This window comes from Hemitrygon akajei, unplaced genomic scaffold (assembly GCF_048418815.1).
Source record: "Hemitrygon akajei unplaced genomic scaffold, sHemAka1.3 Scf000154, whole genome shotgun sequence".
Taxonomy (NCBI): Eukaryota; Metazoa; Chordata; class Chondrichthyes; order Myliobatiformes; family Dasyatidae; genus Hemitrygon; species Hemitrygon akajei.
The window spans coordinates 718,143-741,051 of NW_027332040.1; the positions used below are offsets into that span (position 1 = coordinate 718,143).

At 44.2% G+C, this 22,909-nt stretch overlaps 2 protein-coding genes across 2 annotated transcripts in view; one reads left to right on the plus strand and one right to left on the minus strand.

Moving 5' to 3' along the window:
• The window catches only part of LOC140724037 (uncharacterized), a 388,007-nt gene that overhangs the window by 39,903 nt on the left and 325,195 nt on the right, over positions 1–22,909 (plus strand). The window lies entirely within an intron of this gene.
• Positions 3,754–6,601, minus strand: LOC140724032 (uncharacterized). Its single transcript, XM_073038519.1, has one exon. The coding sequence runs from the start codon at positions 6,111–6,113 to the stop codon at positions 4,152–4,154; it is 1,962 nt and encodes a 653-aa protein (XP_072894620.1). The 5' UTR covers positions 6,114–6,601; the 3' UTR covers positions 3,754–4,151.

Genomic DNA, 22,909 nt, shown 5'->3' on the forward strand with positions numbered 1-22,909 from the left:
ACCGATGGCCAGCTTTAGTCTTTGGCAATGGGCCAATACAATCCACTATAACTTTGGAAAAGGGTTCACCGAATGCAGGTATAGGCCGGAGTGGGGCCACTGGGGTGACCTGATTAGGTTTATCCACAACTTGACAAGGGTGACAGGTTCTGCAAACGGTCACAACATCTTTCCTCAAATTAGACCATAAAATTCCTTCATAATCCTTTTTACAGTTTAATTCACTCCAAAATGGCCACCTAAGGACATACTGTGGGCCAAAGTTAAATTTACAGTCCTGTAAACTTTAGGAACTACAACTTGGTGAACAATTGCCCATTCCTCACTCACAGGTGTATCAGGTGGCATCCACTTCCTCATTAACACACCATCCTTGAGATAATACCCTACTTGCATTTTCTTAATCTCATCATCTTAGAGAGCTGTTTCTTTTAAAGCTTCAATCTCAGGGTCTCGGTTCTGTTCTGCTATAAACTCCTTCCTAGACAGGGATACGTCTTTCTCATCAGACTGTCTACATGAATCCTGTTGAAGCAATGAAGGCAGAAAAGTCCCTGACAAGTCAGCATAATCTGAATCCCGATTTTGGCTATCACTGGTATCAGAATCATGCTGCACAGAACTGTCTGCGTCGGCAGACTTTTTAGCCATACTGTGAGTTACTGCGCAGGAAGGATAAATGATAAAATCCATCTGAGGGTCGTCAGTTGTTGGCTTAGTTGTCAACTGCACTACAGGAACAACTTTACCATCTGCCAGGTCATTCCCTAACAGCAAAGTAACATCTTCCACCAGTAAACTGGAGCACAATCTGATCTTAACAGGTCTGGAAACCAACCCTGACTGTAAAGGTACCTTCGGCAATGGCACAAAAACCACGCCGCCCCCAATGCCTTTAATAAGATTTACCTCACCAGTGTCAGTCTCATCACCAAACTTTAGAACGCTGTCTCATATAAGTGACTGAGAAGCCTCAGCATCTTGAAGAATTTTCACTGGTACCTTCGTAGACCCTTCCTTTACTAATACAAACCCATCAGACATAAAATAATCAAATCCCTTCTTAACTCGGTCAGACCTCTCAGTACTTAACTGAGTCTGAACAGAATGTTCAGAACCCTGTGGGGTTATAGGTGCTTCAACATACTGAACACAGGCATTTGGGACTGCCTCCTTTTTCTTTTTCTTCTTCAGGATAGAACAGTTAGCCATCATATGATCAGCTTCTTACAATAGTAACAAGTAAGACCAGAATATTTCTCCTTCAACTGCTTCCCTACATCCTTACTCGTGTCACTAGTCCCAGCTTTAATTTCTGGTTTACCCTGGTGATCCCTGCTACTCTTTTTGGAAACTCTTATTCTGGGTAAATTTAACATTATGAGTTAAAGCGAACTCATCTGCTAATCTAGCAGACTCCTGCAATGCAGCAGCATCCTTTTCATCTAAATACGTCTTTATGTCATCAGGGACGCACCTTTTGAATTCTTCAATTACAACCAACTCTTTCAAGCTGTTAAAATCATCATTTATATTTTAATATCTGCACCAGCCAAAACACAAACTTCTCACAAGAAAATTCCATATAAGTCTGGTTCACACATTTCCTTGAATTTCTAAACTTTTGCCTGTATGATTCTGAGACCAACTTGTAAGTTTGAGCACAGCCTGTTTCACTATGTCATAATCAGCTGCTTCATCAACTGTCAAAGCAGAATAGGCTTGCTGAGCCTTCCCCTCAATTACACATTGTAAGAGAATAGGCCAACCCTTTTTGGCCACTTTAAACTCTGAGCAACCTTCTCAAAATGCTGAAAGTATTTATCAACCTCTGCCTCGTCAAGTGGAGGTACCAATTTAACTTCCCGACTGTCCTCAAACTTATCATCAGTGTCTAACGTTAGACCCCTTTGTTGCAATCTCTCTATCTTTTCCAGCTCGAACACCCTCTGTCTTTCTGCTTCCTCCCTCTGTTTTTCTGCCTCTCTAGCCTCAAACTGCCTCTGCCTTTCCGCAGCCTCCATCTTTAACTTTTCTAACTTGTAATGGAGCTCAAGCTCACTAGGTTTACTTTCAGGAAACACCTCCAACTCCTCCACTTTAAATACACCTCAGATACATGATGTTCAGCTATAATCCTCTGCATCTGTGCCTTCCTCATTGTCAATTTCACCTTAGCAAGTTTAAACCTTTTCACAATACACAACAACACGATCCTTCTGGCGTCCTCTAATGCCTCAGAGGTTGGTGCTTCCAGACATTTATCAACATCCATTGCTGCTGATTTTGCACACACAAATAAATCAAAAGGGATTTCCCCAATGAAATCAATAATTAATTAATCAACACGCCCTCAAATTTGTTCATATCCCAGATGCAGGCCCCAATTTTGTTATGAACAAATATTTAGAAACTAAAGCTTTAGAAATTAACCAGCAACAATAGACTACTCCTGGAGCCTAGTTTTGATGTTAAAACCACTATCTTTATTAGTATTTACTTATAATAAAGTAAATTAAGCAAGATAAACAAAAGTTAACAGTTTTATGTGTATATATGTGTGTAAACTGTTACGTACCCCAAAACTGGGTCACTTACCAGCAAAGATAGAGAGGTCCGTTGAAGTCTGATGGTACTATTTTTAACAGTATTTATTGATAAAAATACACAAAAATAATCTCAATGCAAACATACAGATATATACGTCATCAATACTAAATCTAAAAGCGCGGGTATAATAATAATCAATAAGAAATAACTATCGTTGTGTAGGGGATAATGTATTGTCCGATGGAAATATAAAAGTCACTCAAGTTCATGCAGGCTGCAGCCTTTTGTTGGAGTCAAGAGAGACAGATGTTTTAAACTTGCCTGCTTTCCTTTTTATGATGTCGATCCTTCGAGAGTTCTGTTTTTGTAGTCGGTCCTTTAGCTAAGCCGTTCCGTGGAAAACTCGTCATCCGAGCAAGGATGGACACACACACAAGTCACCACCGGCAGTCGCTATTAAACGCTGTCACGGGATTTCTATCGTTTCTCCTTGTGCGTCTAAAGGGGTTGTTCCCCAGACCCTCTTTTATCCTTACTCACGGGGTCTCAGATGTCAATCAGGTTGGGATGATGCAATCCCTCAGCCAGCCCCCTCGGCTCATTCCCTGAGGGCTTCAAATAAATAGTACAGTACTCAATACACAATTCCGTCTCCAAGAGATAATGGCCATTTCCCGTGGCTTTGTATCGCTGAGGGGCCAGGACATTCCAAACCCCATGTGGATTCTGCGTGTCTTTCTCTCATTTCCTGCGTCTCCTGACCTGAATTAATAACGATCTTGCGATTCTCAAAAAGGTGGGGGCTACTTTGTACCCTTCAGCCCCTCAGAGTTGGGGCACAGGCGTGACAAAATATATTATTTTTATATTTTATATTATATTTTATCCCAAACTATTGAGCTCGGGGGAAACAAGGCTTAGAGTCTTGAGATGGTAAAGTATGGAAGTTCAGTTCATCCACGGAATAGGTGATGAGAGAGAGATATTTGTAATCCAGGGTAAATGTCGAGAGAAGGCAATTACGTCGATTTCCAAAGGTTCCATTGTGGTGAAACGAGAGAACAGTTGCTGTAGATTTTATGCTTCATTGTTTCAAATCCACATACGAATTATCACCGAAAGTGACTTGTCACAATGGGTATCGCCTTCAAGTGAATTATCACACCACACCCAGCCAAGCGTTAACACATGAGTAGTCTTCACAGGATACCCCAAATCCGATCCACACCTATGGATCAAATGAGGTGATAACCACACATTCGATGTATGGTGAATCAACACTTAACCCACCCTTGTGGGCATAGGAAAGCTCTAAACAGTGACCCTTGGCCACTAGTTCCCTGGTTTCGATCCTTCTATTTTTCCTTCTTCATCTCCATCTGACTCTGAGTGTCTGAGTCCTCGGTTAAAACTAAACAAGCTGTGAGCGATGTAAACAAGCTGCAAGCCCGACTGATTTGCCTTCTTAATCACTCTCTCTCTTAAAATGAATGTCCCCAGCAAGCAAAAGCAAGGAATTAATAAGAATGTGAACTGACTGGTGTGCCAGTAGTTGGGATGACTGAATGAATCCTTTCCAACATTCTGAGCAGGTGAATAGTTCAAAATGTGTGAACTGACTGGTGTTTCTGTAGGGTGGAGGACTGAGTGAATCCCTTCCCACAGACTGAGCAGGTGAACGGTTTCTCCCCAGTGTGAACTCGCTGATGTACCTTCAGTTTAGATGACCGAGTGAATCCCTTCCCACAGACTGAGCAGGTGAACGGTTTCTCCCCAGTGTGAACTCGATGATGTACCTTCAGTTTAGATGACCGAGTGAATCCCTTTCCACAGACTGAGCAGGTGAACGGTTTCTCCTCAGTGTGAACTGACTGATGACTCAGCAGGTTGGATGACGAAGTGAATCCCTTCCCACAGACTGAGCAGGTGAACGGTTTCTCCCCAGTGTGAACTCGCTGATGTTTCTGCAGGCTGGATGACTGAGTGAATCCCTTCCCACATTCTGAGCAGGTGAATGGCTTCTCCCCAGTGTGAACTCGCTGGTGTCTCAGTAGGTTAGATGACTGAGTGAATCCCTTCCCACAGACTGAGCAGGTGAACGGTTTCTCCCCAGTGTGAACTCGCTGATGTACCTTCAGTTTAGATGATTCAGTGAATCCATTCCCACACACTGAGCAGGTGAAAGGTTTCTCCCCGGTGTGAACTGACTGATGTCTCTGCAGGCTGGATGACAAAGTGAATTTCTTCCCACACACTGAGCAGGTGAACGGTTTCTCCCCAGTGTGAACTGACTGATGTCCCTGCAGGCTGGATGAGTAAGTGAATCCCTTCCCACAGACTGAGCAGGTGAATGGTTTCTCCCCAGTGTGAACTCGCTGATGTACCTTCAGTTTAGATGATTCAGTGAATCCCTTCCCACAGACTGAGCAGGTGAACGGCTTCTCCCCAGTGTGAACTGACTGATGACTCTGCAGGTTGGATGACTGAGTGAATCCCTTCCCACACACTGAGCAGGTGAACGGTTTCTCCCCGGTGTGAACTGACTGATGTCTCTGCAGGCTGGATGACAAAGTGAATCCCTTCCCACAGACTGAGCAGGTGAACGGTTTCTCCTCAGTGTGAACTGACTGATGACTCAGCAGGTTGGATGACTGAGTGAATCCCTTCCCACAAACTGAGCAGGTGAACGGTTTCACCCCAGTGTGAACTGACTGATGTCTCTGTAGGCTGGATGACAAAGTGAATCCCTTCCCACAGACTGAGCAGGTGAACGGTTTCTCCTCAGTGTGAACTGACTGATGTCTCTGCAGGCTGGATGACAAAGTGAATCCCTTCCCACAGACTGAGCAGGTGAACGGTTTCTCCCCGGTGTGAACTGACTGATGTCTCTGCAGGCTGGATGACAAACTGAATTTCTTCCCACAGACTGAGCAGGTGAACGGTTTCTCCCCAGTGTGAACTGACTGATGACTCAGCAGGTTGGATGACAGAGTGAATCCATTCCCACAGACTGAGCAGGTGAACGGTTTCTCCCCAGTGTGAACTGACTGATGTCTCTGCAGGCTGGATGACAAAGTGAATTTCTTCCCACAGACTGAGCAGGTGAACGGTTTCTCCCCAGTGTGAACTCGCTGATGTACCTTCAGTTTAGATGATTCAGTGAATCCCTTCCCACAGACTGAGCAGGTGAACGGCTTCTCCCCAGTGTGAACTTTCTGGTGTCTCTGTAGGGTGGATGAATCAGTGAATCTCTTCCCACATTCTGAGCAGGTGAATGGCTTCTCCCCAGTGTGAACTCGCTGGTGTGTCAGTAGGCTGGAAGAGTTGATGAATCTCTTCTCACAGACTGAGCAGTTGAACAGCTTCTCCCCAGTGTGAACTCGCTGGTGTGTCAGTAGGCTGGAAGAGTTGATGAATCTCTTCTCACAGACTGAGCAGTTGAACAGCTTCTCCCCAGTGTGAACTCGCTGGTGTGTCAGTAGGCTGGAAGAGTTGATGAATCCCTTCCCACAGTCTGAGCAGGTGAACGGACGCTCCCCGGTGTGAACTCGCTGGTGAGCCATTAGGTCAAATGACCGAGTGAATCCCTTCCCACAGTCTGAGCAGATGAACGTCTTCTCCCCAGTGTGAACTCGCTGATGTACCTTCAGTTTAGATGATTCAGTGAATCCCTTCCCACAGACTGAGCAGGTGAACGGCTTCACCCCAGTGTGAACTTTCTGGTGTCTCTGCAGGGTGGATGACTGAGTGAATCCGATCCCACAGACTGAGCAGGTGAACGGCCTCTCTCCAGTGTGAACTCGCTGATGTATCTGTAGGTGGGATGACCAAGTGAATCCCTTCCCACAGTCTGAGCAGGTAAACGGCCACTCCCCGGTGTGAACATGCTGGTGTCTCAGTAGGTGAGATGACCGAGTGAATCCCTTCCCACAGACTGAGCAGGTGAACGGTTTCTCCCCAGTGTGAACTGACTGATGTCTCTGCAGGCTGGATGACAAAGTGAATTTCTTCCCACAGACTGAGCAGGTGAACGGTTTCTCCCCAGTGTGAACTCGCTGATGTACCTTCAGTTTAGATGATTCAGTGAATCCCTTCCCACAGACTGAGCAGGTGAACGGCTTCTCCCCAATGTGAACTTTCTGGTGTCTCTGTAGGGTGGATGACCGAGTGAATCTCATCCCACAGTCCGAGCAAGTGAACGGCCGCACCCCGGTCTGAACTCGCTGGTGTGCCATCAGGTCAGATGACAGAGTGAATCCTTTCCCAGAAATTCAGCAGATGACCAGCTTCTGACTGGTGTGTCCACAGGAGGGATGACAGACTAAGTGCTTTCTTACACACAGAACAGGTGAATGACCTTGCTCAGTGTGAACTTGCTGATGTACCTTCAGTTGAGGTGACTGTCTGAATCCATTCCCAATGTCTGAGCAGAAGAATGGGCTCTCCCCTGTGTAAAATGACGGGCGTGCCAGTTGGTCAAATGACTGAGTGAATCCTGCCCCGTAGTCTGATCAGGTAGGATGGTCGATTGAATCCCTTGCTTCACTTCTTAAATATCTAGACAGAGACAGGAAAACTGGTGTGCCATGTCTGAGCTTCCGGGAGACAAATTCCTTCTCGTTTTTAACCTGTAAAAAGATTTACAAAATCCATCAATGGGTGTAGGTCAACACTTCGGATGAGATTGCCAAGGTTTGAGTTGCCAAGGTTTGATCCAGCATCCCACTGTTACAGTGAGGTTCCACCCAAGTTGCACAGAGAAATCATCTTCTAACTGGGCACAGTGCTGGTATCTGAAATAACCATCAATTCCCTGATGCTCTTCTTGTTTCTATAGGAATGGGGCATTTCTGTGGTCTCCAGTTTGGCTCCCTCCATTGGTATTATTCCCTGTTCCTGCTGAGCTGCATGGGTGCCTGGCCACACAGTAACTGAAAAATTCTCACACAAATAGTCTTTCTTGACGTGCAGCTGGGATTTTCTTATATGTATTATTAACTTAAAGTGCCACAATTTTAATGCCTTATAAAAATTTCTTGCTGAGATGAATGGTTGGTCCGCACAGCTGTTAAAGGCTCTTGCAGAAAAGTACCAACAAAGAAACAGGCCCTTTGGGCTATCTAGCTTGTGCTAAACTATTTAAACTCCCCACTCCCACACCCCAACCATTCAGGTACCTACACAAAACTCCTTAAATGTTGAAATCCAGCTCGCATTCACCATTTGTGTTGGCTGCTCATTCCGCACCCAGATGACCATCTGTGTGAAGAAGTTTCCCCTCATGTTCCCCTTAACATTTCACCTTTCACCCTTAACCCATGGCCTCTGGTTGTAGTTCCACACCATCTCCGTGGTAAAAGCCAACTTGCATTTTATCTATGCCCCTCTATCACAATCAAATCTCCCCTCAATCTTCTACATTCCAAGGAATAAAGTCCTAACCTGTTCAATTTTTCCTCGTAACCCAAGTCCTCCAGACCTGGCAAAATCCTTGTGAATTTTTTCTGAACTCTCGGAACCTCTTTTACAACTTTCATCTATCTACTGTTGTCAGTGCTTTGGTTCATGAAGGCCAATGGGCTGAAATCTTTCTTTCCGTCTCTATCTAACTGTGATACCACTTTTAGTGAATTACAGACTTGTATTCCCAGGTCCCTTTCCTCTACAACACTCCTCAGTGCCCAACCAGTCACTGTATAAGACCTACACTGGTAGGTCCTACCAAAGTGCAACACCTCACACTTGTCTGCATTAAATTCCATTTTCCATTTCTCAAACCATTTTTCCAGCTGGTCCAGGTCGCACTGTAAGCCATGATAGTCTTCCTTGCTGTCCACTACACCCCAATCTTGGTGTCATCCACAAATTTACTGATCCAGTTAACCACACTATCATCCAGATTACTGATATAGAAGACAAACAACAACAGATCAAGCACTGATCCCTATGACACACAACTAGTCACAGGCCTCCAGTCAGAGAGGCAACCATCTGCTACCATACTCTGGCTTCTCCCAAAGCCAGTGTCTCGTCCAATTTACTATCTCATCTTGAATGCTGAGTGACTGAACCTTCTTGACCAACCTCCCATATGAGACTTTGTCAAGTGCCTTGCCGAAGTCCATGTAGACAACATCCACTGCCTTGCCTTCATCCACTTTCCTGATAACTTCCTCGAGAAACTCTATAAGATTGGTGAGCCATGAACTACCAAGCACAAAGCCATGTTGTCTATCCTTAATCAATTCACATCTATCCAAATACTTATATATCAATTTCCTGCACATAAGTTCCAATAACTTTCCCCCTACTGATGTCAAGCACACCAATGTACAATTTCTTAGTTTATTTTTAGAGCCTTTCTTGAACAGTGGAACAACATTCGTTGTCCTCCAATCCTCCAGTACCTCACCTGTCACTAAGGATGATTTAAATATCTGTGCTTGGGCCCCGACAACTTCTGCACTTGTCTTCCAAAGGGTCCGAGGGAACAATTTGTCAGGCCCTGGGGATTTATCCATGGCAATTTGCCTTCAGACGGCAAACACCTCCACCTCTGTAATCTGTACAGGGTCCATGAAGTTGATGCTGCTTTGCCTCACTTCTATAGACTCTGTGTCCACCTCCTGAGTAAATACGAATGCAGAAAAAATCTCCCCCATCTATTTTGTCTCCTCATACCGATTACCATTCTGATTTTGCAAAGGATTAATTTTTTCCCTTGAAATCTTTTTGCACTTAACATATCTGCAGAATCCTTGAGGATTCTCCTTCACCTTGTCTGCTGGGGCAACCTCATGCCTTCTTTCATCAGTGTTCACTTGAATTTCCTGTATCTCATAAGTAGCCCATTTGTTCCTATCTGCCTGTACCTGGTATGCACCTCCTTTTTATTGATCTGGGAGATGAAAGCCAAAGGGGTGATAGAGCTGCATGGTGGGGGGTGGGGGTAAGGGGGGTTAAACTAACGTCCCAGGGGGAATGACAGAACAGATAGTGGAGGTGTTGTGTAGACAGATGTTGTTCACACCTCAGACAAGGTCAGGAATGAAAAACGTTGAGCATGTTGCAGTGAATATGCTGAGCCCTGTATATAACCATATAACAATCACAGCACGGAAACAGGCCATCCCAGCCCTCCTAGTCCGTGCCTAACTCTTAATCTCACCTAGTCCCACCTACCCGCACTCAGCCCATAACCCTCCACTCCTTTCCTGTCCATATACCTATCCAATTTTACCTTAAATGACACAACTGAACTGGCCTCTACTACTTCTACAGGAAGCTCATTCTGCACAGCTATCACTCTCTGAGTAAAGAAATACCCCCTCGTGTTTCCCTTAAACTTTTGCCCCCTAACTCTCAAATCATGTCCTCTCGTTTGAATCTCCCCTACTCTCAATGGAAACAGCCTATTCACGTCAACTCTATCTATCCCTCTCAACATTTTAAATACCTCGATCAAATCCCCCCTCAACCTTCTACGCTCCAATGAATAGAGACCTAACTTGTTAAACCTTTCTCTGCAACTTAAGTGCTGAAACCCAGGTAACATCCTAGTAAATCGTCTCTGCACTCTCTCTAATTTATTGATATCTTTCCTATAATTCGGTGACCAGAACTGTACACAATATTCCAAATTTGGCCTTACCAATGCCTTGTACAATTTTAACATTACATCCCAACTTCTGTACTCAATGCTCTGATTTATAAAGGCCAGCGTTCCAAAAGCCTTCTTCACCACCCTATCTACATGAGACTCCACCTTCAGGGAACTATGCACTGTTATTCCTAGATCTCTCTGTTCCACTGCATTCCTCAATGCCCTACCATTTACCCTGTATGTTCTATTTGGATTATTCCTGCCAAAATGTAGAACCTCACACTTCTCAGCATTAAACTCCATCTGCCAACGTTCAGCCCATTCTTCTAACCGGCATAAATCTCCCTGCAAGCTTCGAAAACACACCTCATTATCCACAACACCTCCTACCTTAGTATCATCAGCATACTTACTAATCCAATTTACCACCCCATCATCCAGATCATTTATGTATATTACAAACAACATTTGGGCCCAAAACAGATCCGTGAGGCACCCCGCTAGTCACCGGCCTCCATCCCGATAAACAATTATCCACCACTACTCTCTGGCATCTCCCATCTAGCCACTGTTGAATCCATTTTATTACTCCAGCATTAATACCTAACGACTGAACCTTCTTAACTAACCTTCCATGTGGAACTTTGTCAAAGGCCTTGCTGAAGTCCATATAGACTACATCCACTGCCTTACCCTCGTCAACATTCCTCGTAACTACTTCAAAAAATTCAATAAGGTTTGTCAAACATGACCTTCCACGCACAAATCCATGCTGGCTACTCCTAATCAGATCCTGTCTATCCAGATAATTATAAATACTATCTCTAAGAATACTTTCCATTAATTTACCCACCACTGATGTCAAACTGACAGGTCTATAATTGCCAGGCTTACTTCTAGAACCCTTTTTAAACAATGGAACCACATGAGCAATACGCCAATCCTCCGGCACAATCCCCGTTTCTAATGACATCTGAAAGATCTCCGTCAGAGCTCCTGCTATCTCTACACAAACTTCCCTCAAGGTCCTGGGGAATATCCGGTCAGGACCCGGAGATTTATCCACTTTTAAATTTCTTAAAAGCGCCAGTACTTCTACCTCTTTAATTGTCATAGGTTCCATAACTTCCTTACTTGTTTCCCACACCTTACAGCATTCAATATCCTTCTCCTTAGTGAATACCGAAGAGAAGAAATCGTTCAAAATCTCTCCCATCTCCCTCGGCTCCACACATAGCTGACCACCCTGATTCTCTAAGGGACCAATTTTATCCCTCACTATCCTCTTGCTTTTAATATAACTGTAGAAGCCTTTCGGATTTACTTCCACCTTATTTCCCAAACCAAACTCGTAACTTCTTTTAGCTTTTCTAATCTCTTTCTTAAGTTTCCTTTTACATTCTTTATATTCCTCGAGCAATTCCTTTACTCCATGCTGCCTATATCTATTGTAGACATCCCTCTTTTTTCAAACCAAGTTTCTAATATCCCTTGAAAACCATGGTGCTTTCAAACCTTTAACCTTTCCTTTCAACCGAACAGGAACATAAAGATTCTGTACCCTCATAATTTCACCCTTAAATTACCTCCATTTCTCTATTACATCCTTCCCATAAAACAACTTGACCCAATCCACTCTCTCTAAATCCCTGCGCATCTCCTCAAAGTTAACCTTTCTCCAATCAAAAATCTCAACTCTAGGTCCAGTCCTGTCCTTCTCCATAATTATATTGAAGCTAATGCTATTGTGATCACTGGACCCGAAGTGCTCCCCAACACATACATCTGTCAGCTGACCTATCGCATCCCCTAACAGGAGATCCAACACTGCCCCATCTCTAGTCGGTACTTCTATGTATTGTTGCAAAAAACTATCCTGCACACATTTCACAAACTCTAAACCATCCAGCCCTTTTACAGAATGAGCTTCCCAATCTATGTGTGGAAAATTAAAATCTCCCACAATCACCACCTTGTGTTTACTACAAATATCTGCTATCTCCTTACACATTTGCTCTTCCAACTCACGCTCCCCATTAGGTGGCCTATAATACACTCCTATCAGTGTTACTACACCTTTACCATTCCTCAATTCCACCCAAATAGCCTCCCTAGAGGAGCTCTGTAATCTATCCTTCCAAAGCACCGCCATAAGATTTTCTCGGACAAGCAATGCAACACCTCCTCCTCTGGCCCCTCCTACTCTATCACACCTGAAGCAACTAAATCCAGGAATATTTAGTTGCCAATCACACCCTTCCTACAACCATGTTTCACTAATAGCTACAACATCATAATTCCAGGTATCAATCCACACTTTAAGCTCATCCACCTTTCTTACAATGCTCCTAGCATTAAAATAGATACATTTAAGATACTCTCCACCTCCTCCTCTCTTTTCATCCCTAGCAATGCATTCAAATTTATTATCCTTTTCTTTCTTCTCCCCTACAGCTTCGGGCTGAGCGCATCCCTTCTCCATCACCTGCCTTTCCTCCCTCACACACTGTCTACTTACTTGCTCTACTGGTGAACTAACCTCCTCTCCCATAGTTTCCTCAAATTGATTTCCGCCCCCCCCATCTTACTAGTTTAAAGTCTGCCCTGTAGCCCTAGCAAACCTCCCCGTTAGGATATTGGTCCCCCCAGGATTCAAGTGTAACCCGTCCTTCTTGAACAGGTCACGCCTGCCCCAGAAGAGGTCCCAATGATCCAGAAACTTGAATCCCTGCCCCCTGCTCCAATCCCTCAACCACGCATTCATCCTCCACCTAATTCCATTCCTACTCTCACTGTCATATCTCAATGTAAGGAGCAGCGTAGGAAAGGCGGATGTGTTTAGGGCATGGATCAACACCTGGAATTATGACACTAGGATCTGGCAACTGTGGACTGGGACAGGCTCCTTTATGGCAAAGGTGTGCTTGGTAAGTGGGAGGCCCTCAAAGTGAAATTTTGAAAGTGCAAAGTGGGTATGTGCTTCTCAGAATAAAAGGTAAAGATAGAAACTGTAGGGAACCTTGGATTTCAAGAAATGTTGAGACCCTGGTGAAGCACAAAATGGAGTTGTATAACAGGGATAGGCAGGTAGGTTGTTACGGAGTATAAGCAATGCAAGAGAACACATAAGAAATAAATCAGGATGACTAAAATAAGGCATGAGGTTGCTGTCGCAAAAAAGATGAAGGATAATCATCAGGGATTCCAGAGATAGATTAAGAGCAAAAGGATTACAAGGCACAAAGTGGGTCCTCTGGAAGTCCAGAATGGCAATCCACGTGTGGAACCAAAGCAGATGGGGAGATGTTAAATATGTTTTCATCTCTATTTTCTCAGGAGATGGACACAGGGTCTATGGGAGTGTGGAAAAGGACATGACATGGTGCTCCCTCGGACCCTACAGGAGGCAAGTGCAGAAATTGTCGGGCCCCTAGCAGAGATAACCAAATCATCCTTAGTGAACGGGGGGTGGGGGGAGGGTGGTGATCAGAGGGTTGTAGGATAGCCAAAGTTATTTCACTGTTCAACATAGAACATTGAAATCCACAGCATATTCCAAACCATTCAGCCCACAATGTTGTGCCAACCATGCAACTTACTCTAGAAACTGCCTAGAGTTTCCCTCGCGCAGAGCCCTCTATTTTCTAAGCTCCATGTACCTGTCTAAGAGGCTGTTTAAAGACCCTATTGTATCTGCCTCAACCACCGCTGCTGGCAGTGCATTCCACCCACACACCACTCTCTATGCAAAAACTTACCCCTGACTTTCCCTCGGTATCTACTTCCAAGCTCCTTAAAATTATGCCCCCTCCTGTTAGCCATTTCAGCCCTGGGAAAAGCCTCTGACTATCCACATGATCAATGCCCCTCATCATCTTATGCACCTAAACAAGGCTCTAAGCATAAACAAGGAAACTATACATTGTTTTGAGGATTTGTTGAAAGTATGCAAAATTATGAGGGTACAGATAGGGTAAAGGCAAGCAGGTTTTTTCCACTGAGGTTGGGTGGGACGGTAAGTGAGGAAGGTGAAAATTTAACGGGAACATGTGGGAAAGCTCTTCACTGAATCGATTGTGAGAGTGTGGAATGAGATGCATGTGAGCTCGATTTCACCATTTAAGAGAGGTTTGGATAGGCAGCTGGATGGTAGGGGTATGGAGGGCTATCGTCCCAGTGCAGGTCATTGCATCAGACAGCTTAAATGTTTTCAGCATTGTCTAGATGGGACATATCAGAATCAGAATCAGAATCAGACTTTAATCGCCAATCTATGCGCATACAAGGAATTTACTTCCGGCAGATGTTGTCTCTCTGCTCATAACAATAATAATGATAAATATAAATGAAAATATAGATTATACATACAGGTAGTGCAATCCAAGTAATAGTTAGCCGACAGTTAGCCGGCAGTTAACTGTTCAGCAAAGTGACCGCAGTAGGGAAAAAACTTCTCCAGTGCCTATTAGTCTTAGTCTGGAGGGATCTGAAGCGCCTACCAGACAGAAGCAGATCAAACAGTCCGTGTGCAGGATGGGAGGAGTCCTTTATGATGTTCCCCGCCCTCTTCTTCTGTTTCTGCACTGAACTTCTCCAGGTTTCTATGACAGAGAAGCTGGACAAAATTGATTGGAAGGGGAAACTGGTAGGAATGACGATGGAGCAGCAATGGCTGGAGTTTCCGGGAACAATTCGGGAGGTGCATGGTAGATACATCCCAATGAAGCATTAGAATGGCAGGAGGACACAACCATGGCTGAAATGAGAAGCCAAAGCCAACATAAAAGCCAAAGAGAGGGTAAATAATAGAGCAAAAAATATTGGGAAGCTTTTACAAACTAACAGGTCTGAACAACATCCGTCTGGTGTCAAGAAGATAACCTCTCCCTCAATGTCACAAAAACTAAAGAGCTGGTTGTGGATTACAGAAGGAATGGAGACAGGGTAAACCCCTTTGCTGTTGAGAGGGTGAACAGCTGTACCGAGGAATAAGGGCCCAAAGGATATTGGGGACCTAATTCACCACAACCACAAACTGTTCCTGCTGCTACCATCCAGGAAACGGTACCACAGCAAAAGGACCAGCTGACTCTGGGACATCATCTTCCACCAGCCCATCAGACTGATTAATTGATTTCTATGTTATATTGACTGTCCTAAGTGCAAACTATTTATTATGAATTCCTATAAATTTCACATTGCACATTTAGATGGAGACGTAACCATAAGATTTCTACTCCTCAAGTATATGAAGGATGTATGTAATAAATTCAATTCAATTCACCCTTTCCACTATCTGTTCTCTCATTCTGGCTCCCATTCCCCCTACAACTTATTTTAACCACATCAGCCCCCCCTCCCCCGACACTAGCTGTCGTAAGCCTTACCACAAAGGTATTAGTCCCCTTCTTGTTCTGTTCCCCTAAATAACGAATCCTCTATCAACCCTTTGAATGACCTCTGCCAGGTAATCCACCCCCTGCCCAACCAGTTTCTAAAGTGGTCTACCTGTTGTTGTGGGGTTGACCACAAGGGTACTCTGTGAGAGCTGTTTAACCTCATTCCCCTTCCTGACTCTCACCCAGTTTCCTGTGTCCTGCACCTTGGGTGTAACTCACCTCTCTTCATATCATATCTATCACCTCCTCCAACTCCTTGGATGATCCGGAATTCATCCATTTCCAACTCCAACTCCTTAAGTGCAGGGTTACAAGCTACATCTGGATGCACATCTTGTAGGTGAGGGCAACAGGGACCCTGGAGGTCTCCCCACCTTCCCACCAATGTTCCCTCTAATCTGTAATGACCAGTGTGCACATGAAGCCTGTATTGTGCATTTTTGTAATCCAGTGTCAACATGTGCACAGTGAATTTTATATAGAGAGCTATTCATTTTAACAGATAGCAAATCACTGTTGAAAAGAACTTTGATCTCCTCTGGGTCTGATCAAGTTCACCTGCACTCTCACACAACCTGTGTAACAGGCCTGTAACGGGTAATGAAGGATTTTCTCACCAGAGCTTTTGCACTTTGTCCATATGGGGTTTGCTTGCTGAATTACACTTCAAAAAGTCACATTTCCAAGTATCACTCCACTTTTTCCCACTTGTAAATTCTCCAGCAACTTTTGCATCTCCACAATAGACACAGATAATACCAGTTTCTGTATTGTACATAAATATTTCCCCGAACCCTCCCCTAGGTGAACTCATTGATGGCAATGCCAATGAATCTGAAGGGAAGGGCAGTAGTCTGTCTCATTGGAGACTGGCACATTTGTGATGTGAAAGCTAATTGTTGCCCAGGACAAAAAGCTGTTTGATATAATTACCTTCCCAGAGAGAATGAGTCAAAACATGTTCTCACGGGCAGAAAAGTTCAGACCAGCAGGAGGTGGAACAAAGCAACACAGACAAAATGCTGGAGGAACTCAGCAGGCCAGGCAGCATCTATGGAAAAGAGTACTAATGCTGAGTTCCGCCGGCATTTTGTGTGTGGTGCTTGGATTTCCAGCATCTGCAGATTTTCTCCTGTTTGGGATTGGAGATAAAACAAATGTGATTTTCTCAACAGCTGATGTAAAAGATTGTTGTGCCCTATCTCCGAGTTCCCAATCCTTACACTTAGATAGCTGGAGCTCAGCTCTGTCTGAGAGATCCATCGGTTCCCATTCCCTCATCAGCCGGAAGCTCCCCGGGGCCCGAATACGGATCGTGGGGCTGAGAAAGAGGGACGAGAGCAGGACTGTGCCGGGATCGAGGGTCGAGTGACTGGACTCACTGCAATTGTCCCTCAGTCGGTGTTGTAAAGGCTGACCCAGAGAATCGTTCTTACCTGCGCCGAGTTTCCAAGGCCTTTTGTGAACTGCGCATGCGCAACATTCGGGAACATCGGCATCTTTGACGCCTGCGCATTCAATCGAGGCTTCAGCGCAGGCGTCAAAGATGCCGAATTTTTCTAACGCAGCGCTTTCTGGGTAATCACTGTGCCATTAAAAGTTTCTGCAGGCACCAGTTACATGGCCATATCAATTTTTTTGTGTATAGAAAACTCAGCAGCTCTTTTAACACAGAAAGCAGCCCCCATAATGAATACAATTAATATCAGCAAACTTTCTGCGTGTTTAATGCCAAAGTAGAATCTTCTTAAAAAGGCAGATATGAAACACAAGAGATTCTGCTGTTGCTGGAAATGTAGACACATACACATAAAATGCAGGAGGAACTCTGCAATGCATGCAGCAGCTAAGCAGAGGAGTACACAGTCCAGGCATGCTGAAGGGGTTCGGCCTAAATGTTGTCTATTTATTCCTCTCCACCTTTGCTTCCTGATCTGTTGATTTCCACCAGTATTTTGCAGAAGTAAACCACCTTTTGTTTCGATCAACCAGTTTCCAAATGTTTCTGATCTTTCATTTGTAGCCACATCCTGTTGGTCTGATTCCTCGTCTTCCTCCTCCTTGTAAACTTCAGGCCCCATCTCTTTCATGAGCCCCAAAGCCCTGACTCAGGCTGGCAACTCTTTGGTTTCTGACTCTGCTCCATCGAAGATTCACTCCTTACTCTGCTGTCAGACTTTAGAGATGCATTGCAACAGCCCAGCTGTCTGAGGCACAGTCCTTTGAAATTAGTGAAAATCACCCAAAACATTGAAAAGAGCAAGACTGACAAGTGAAGTCAGAGCCAAAGCAAAAGCAAAAGACGGTGTACAAGGAAGCCAGAGCTAATGGGAAGATAGAGGATTGGAGGCTTTTAAAAACTTGCAGAAGAAATCTAGGAAGGTCATTCAGAAGGAACTGATGAATGATGCGAGTAAGCATGGGACTAATATCAAAGAGGATACTAAAAGCTTTTTTAAGTATACAAAAGGTAAAAGAGAGTCAAGGGTAGATATAGGACCAATACAGAATGATGCTGGAGATATTGTAATGAGAAGTGCCAAGATGGTAGTGGAACAGAATAAGTAGTTTGCATCAGTCTTCACAGTGGATGTCTACAGTATATCAGACATTCAAGAGTATCAGGGAAGTGATAATTACGACTGAGGAGGTGCTTAGGAAGATAATGGTCTGAGTGTAGATAAATCTCCTGGACCTGATGGAATGCACCCTCGGGTTCTGAAGGAAGTAACTGGAGAGACTGCAGAGGCCTTAACGATGATCTTTCAGGAAACGACAGATTCTGGCATTGTACCGGATGACTGGTAAATTGCAAATGTTATCCACAATTTAAGAAGGGAGGGAGGCAGAAGAAAGGAACCTATAGACCTGTTAGCCTGGCATCAGTGGTTGGGAAGTTGTTGGAAGTGATGTTTAGGGATGAGATTATGGAGTATCTGAGACACATAACAAGAGACACCAAAGCCAGCATGGATTCCTGAAAGGAAAACCCTGCCTGAGAAACCTACTGCAATTTTAAAGGAAATTACAAGCCAGGTAGACAAAGGACATGAAATAGATATAGTGTACTTGGATTTTCAGAAATCCTTTGACAAGGTGCCGCACATGGGGCTGCTTAGCAGGATAAGAGGTCATGGAATTACAGGGAAGTTACTAGCGTGGTTGAACATTGCTAGGTCAGCAGAAAACAGAGAGTGGGAATAAATGTATCGTATTCTGGCTGGCTGCCAGTTACCAGTGGAGTTCCACAGGGGACAGTTTTGGAATCGCTGCTTTTTCGATGTATGTCTATGATTTGGTCTACAGTATTAATGGATTTGTGGCTAAAATTGCCGATGATACAAAGATAGGTGGAGGAGCGGGTAGTGTTGAGGAAACAGAAAGACTGCAGAGAGACTCAGATAGTTGGGGAACGGGCAAAGAAATGGCAAATGAAATATAAAGTTGGAAAATGGATGGTCATGCACTTTGGTGGAAGAAATAAACGGACAGAGTATTATTTAGATGGGGAGATCATTCAAAATGCAGAGAGGCAAATGGACTTGGGAGTCCTTGTGCAGGATACCCTTAGCTAAATTCCAGGTTGAGTCGGTGGTGAAGAAGGCAAATGCAATGTTGGCATTCATTACTCGACATATAGGATATAAGAGCAGGGATGTGATGTTGAGGCTCTATAAGGCACTTGTGAGACCACACTTGGAGTATTGTGTGCAGTTTTGGGATCCTTATTTTAGAAACGATATACTGACATTGGAGAGGGTTCAGAGAAGATTCACGAGAATTATTCCAGGAATGAGAGGAATATCTGGCAGCACTTGGGCTGTATTCCCTGGAGTTCAGGAGAATGAGGGGGATTTATAGTAACATTTTGAATGTTAAAAGGCCTGAACAGATTAGATGTGGTAAAGTTAATAACCATAACCATATAACAATTACAGCACGGAAACAGGCCATCTCGGCCCTTCTAGTCCGTGCTGAACGCTTACTCTCACCTAGTCCCACTGGCCCGCACTCAGCCCATAACCCTCCATTCCTTTCCTGTCCATATACCTATCCAATTTTACTTTAAATGACAATATGGAACCTGCCTCTACCACTTCTACTGGAAGCTCGTTCCACACAGCTACCACTCTCTCAGTAAAGAATTTCCCCTAGTGTTACCCTTAAACTTTTGCCCCCTAACTCTCAAATCATGTTGTCTTATTTGAATCTCTCCTACTCTCAATGGAAAAAGCCGATCCATGTCAACTCGATCTATTCCCCTCATAATTTTAAATACCTCTATCAAGCCACCCTCAACCTTCTACGCTCCAAAGAATAAAGACCAAACTTGTTCAACCTTTCCCTGTAACTTAGGTGCTGAAACCCAGGTAACATTCTAGTAAATCTTCTCTGTACTCTCTCTATTTTGTTGACATCTTTCCTATAATTCGGTGACCAGAACTGTACACAATACTCCAAATTCGGCCTTACCAATGCCTTATACAATTTTAACATTACATCACAACTCCTATACTCAATGCTCTGATTTATAAAGGCCAACATACCAAAAGCTTTCTTCACCACCCTATCCACATGAGATTCCACCTTCAGGGAACTATGGACCATTATTCCCAGATCAGTCTGTTCTACTGCGTTCTTCAATGCCCTACCATTTACCATGTATGTCCTGTTTGGATTATTCCTACCAAAATATAGCACCTCACAATTATCAGCATTAAACACCATCTGTCATCATTCAGCCGACTCTTCTAACTGGCTTAAATCTCTCTGCAAGCTTTGAAAACCTACTTCATTTTCCACAACACCACCTACCTTAGTATCATCTGCATGGTAGGGGATTAATTAATTTCCCATGGTAGGGGATTCTTGGACAAGAGGGCACGACTTCAGAATTTAAGGACGTCCATTTAGAACTGAGATGCGGACAAATCACTCTAGTCAGAGGGTGGTGAATCTGTGGAATTTGTTGCTACGAGCAGCCGTGGAGGGCAAGTCATTGGGTGTATTTGAGGCAGAGATAGATAGGTTCTTGATTAGCCAGGGCATCGAAGGGTATGGGGTGATGGCTGGGGAGTGGAGATGACTGGAAGAATTGGATCAGCCCACGATTGAATGGTGGAGCAGACTCGATGGGACAAATGGCCTACTTCTGCTCCTATATCTGATTGTCTTATGGATTCACTCATCCACGTGTCTCGATCCATTTCCAATTTTCAAAAAGTATGTACATTTCAATATCTTAAACACATGGATTTCTGTAGATGCTGGAAATCCAAAGAAACACACAGAAAATACTGGAGATACTCAGCAGGTCGAGCAGCATTTATGAAATTAATCAACAGTGGATATATCGGGCCGAGACCTTTCTTCAGTTCTGGAAAGTTACGGGGAAGGCGCCAGAATAAAATGACGTGGGGAGGGGAAAGTGACAGATGAAGCCCGGTGAGTATGAAAGGTAACGGGCTGGAGAGGAAGCAATCTGGTAAGAAGAGGCAGTGGAGCAATAGCGATACAGTTCCTCTTGTCCTGACCTACCAGACAATGACCCTCTGCAATCAACATATTCTGCTCATGTAAGCGGGCAGTTCGCTCCACCTTGTCCATGGAGTTTCACAGCATCGATGTGTGTAGTGAGGTCTACGATGTCCAATGCCGGCGTTCCTGCCCACGCCAATCTCTTTTTTTCTGTCATGTTACAGCAGTGAATTTTCCTGCAATGGGGAAATATCTCTGTCTATCTGTGCTTCTGTCCATCTATCTATTTTTCTATCTTCCATCTATGTTTCTGTCAATTTCTCCCTCACAAAAATACATACGTTCACAGGATCTCTCTCTCTCGCTCTCTCTCTCACACACACACACACACACACACACACACACACACACACACACACACACACACACACACACACACACACACACACACACACACACACACACACACACACACACACACACACACACACACGTTTTTCAATTTATTTGTCCAAATGGAACTTCATTTTTTTGGTCTTTTTCACTTTTCGATATATTCTGTGCTTATCTTTTCACTGCTCCCCGCACTTCAGGTATTCACGAGTATTTATTGAAATTCATGCAGAAGTGCCAAGTGAGAATTTCAATAACTTTCCCCAAATTAGGCCGGGTCAGGGTGGCAGGAAGCAGAGATCCAGGGAAACTTGGCTTTGTGGATACTGAAATGACCTGACCACAGAGGCAGAGGGTGCTGGTAGAGTGAGAAGCGTATTCTCTCTGGAAGCCGGTACCCAGGAGTGTTCTGAACCGATCTGTTCCGACAACCCTGTTCGTTGTGATTTTTACTTCTCTCAGAAGGTGATGCGAATGTGGATGCAGGTTCAATTGCAGCATTGAAGAGAAGTTTGTCTGGGTACATGGTTGAGGGAGGTATTGACATCTAGATTCTGGGTGTATGTGGATGGGTCCAGGCAGAAAATGGCACAGACCAGATGGGCCGAACCCATCAATGGATTGAGAAACTCTCAATGGATGAAAAACATCTGAGGAGACGAACAAAGTTAGTCTTTCAGCTCCAGCACCCTGTATTGGAATGGCTTCAAACAATTTCTGATGTGATTTCAGGTCTCCAGCATCTTGAGTGTTTCTTTAATTTCCAGCTGCTCACCGACAGACGACAGTGAGTGGGTATTTCCAAACACGGTGTGGATACTGAAGATAACCAACGATGCAAACACTGATCAGCTCATTCCAGGTACTCACTGCCACTGTGTATTGAGATTACCTCGCAGGTCTATTCGATCTGTCTGCTCTTTTCTATCTGTGGCCATTCAGCCCCTCTAACCATCAAAAAGATGATGGCTGCTCTCCCAACTCAGCCACATGTTTCTGCCCGATCCTCATTTCCTCATTTATGAAGACACTGGCGCAATAGTGACAGAGTTCCTCTTGTCCTGCCCTACCACACACTGCCCCTCTGTAATCAACATATTCTGCTCATGTAAGCGGGCAGTTCGCTCCACTTTGTCCATGGAGTTTCACAGCATGGATGTGTGTAGTGAGGTCGACGATGTCCAATGCTGCCGTTTCTGTCCACACCGATCTCTTTAATTGTGTTACGGCAAAACAATTTACCTGCGATGGGGACATATCTATTTCTCTCTATCTGCGTTTCTGTCCATCTATTTTTCTATCTTCCATCTATTTTTCTGTTCATTTCTCCCTCACAAAAATGCACACTTTCACAGGATAATACACACACAGACACACACACAATGGAACTTCATTTTTTCAGTCTTTTTCAATTTTATGTATTCTGCACTTATCTTTTCACTGTTCACTACACTTAAGGTATTCGGGAGTATTTATTAAAATTCAC

Coding starts and splice junctions, on each gene's coding strand:
- LOC140724032 (XM_073038519.1), bottom strand. CDS start 6,113: ATGGCTCACCAGCGAGTTCACACCGGGGAGCGTCCGTTCACCTGCTCA.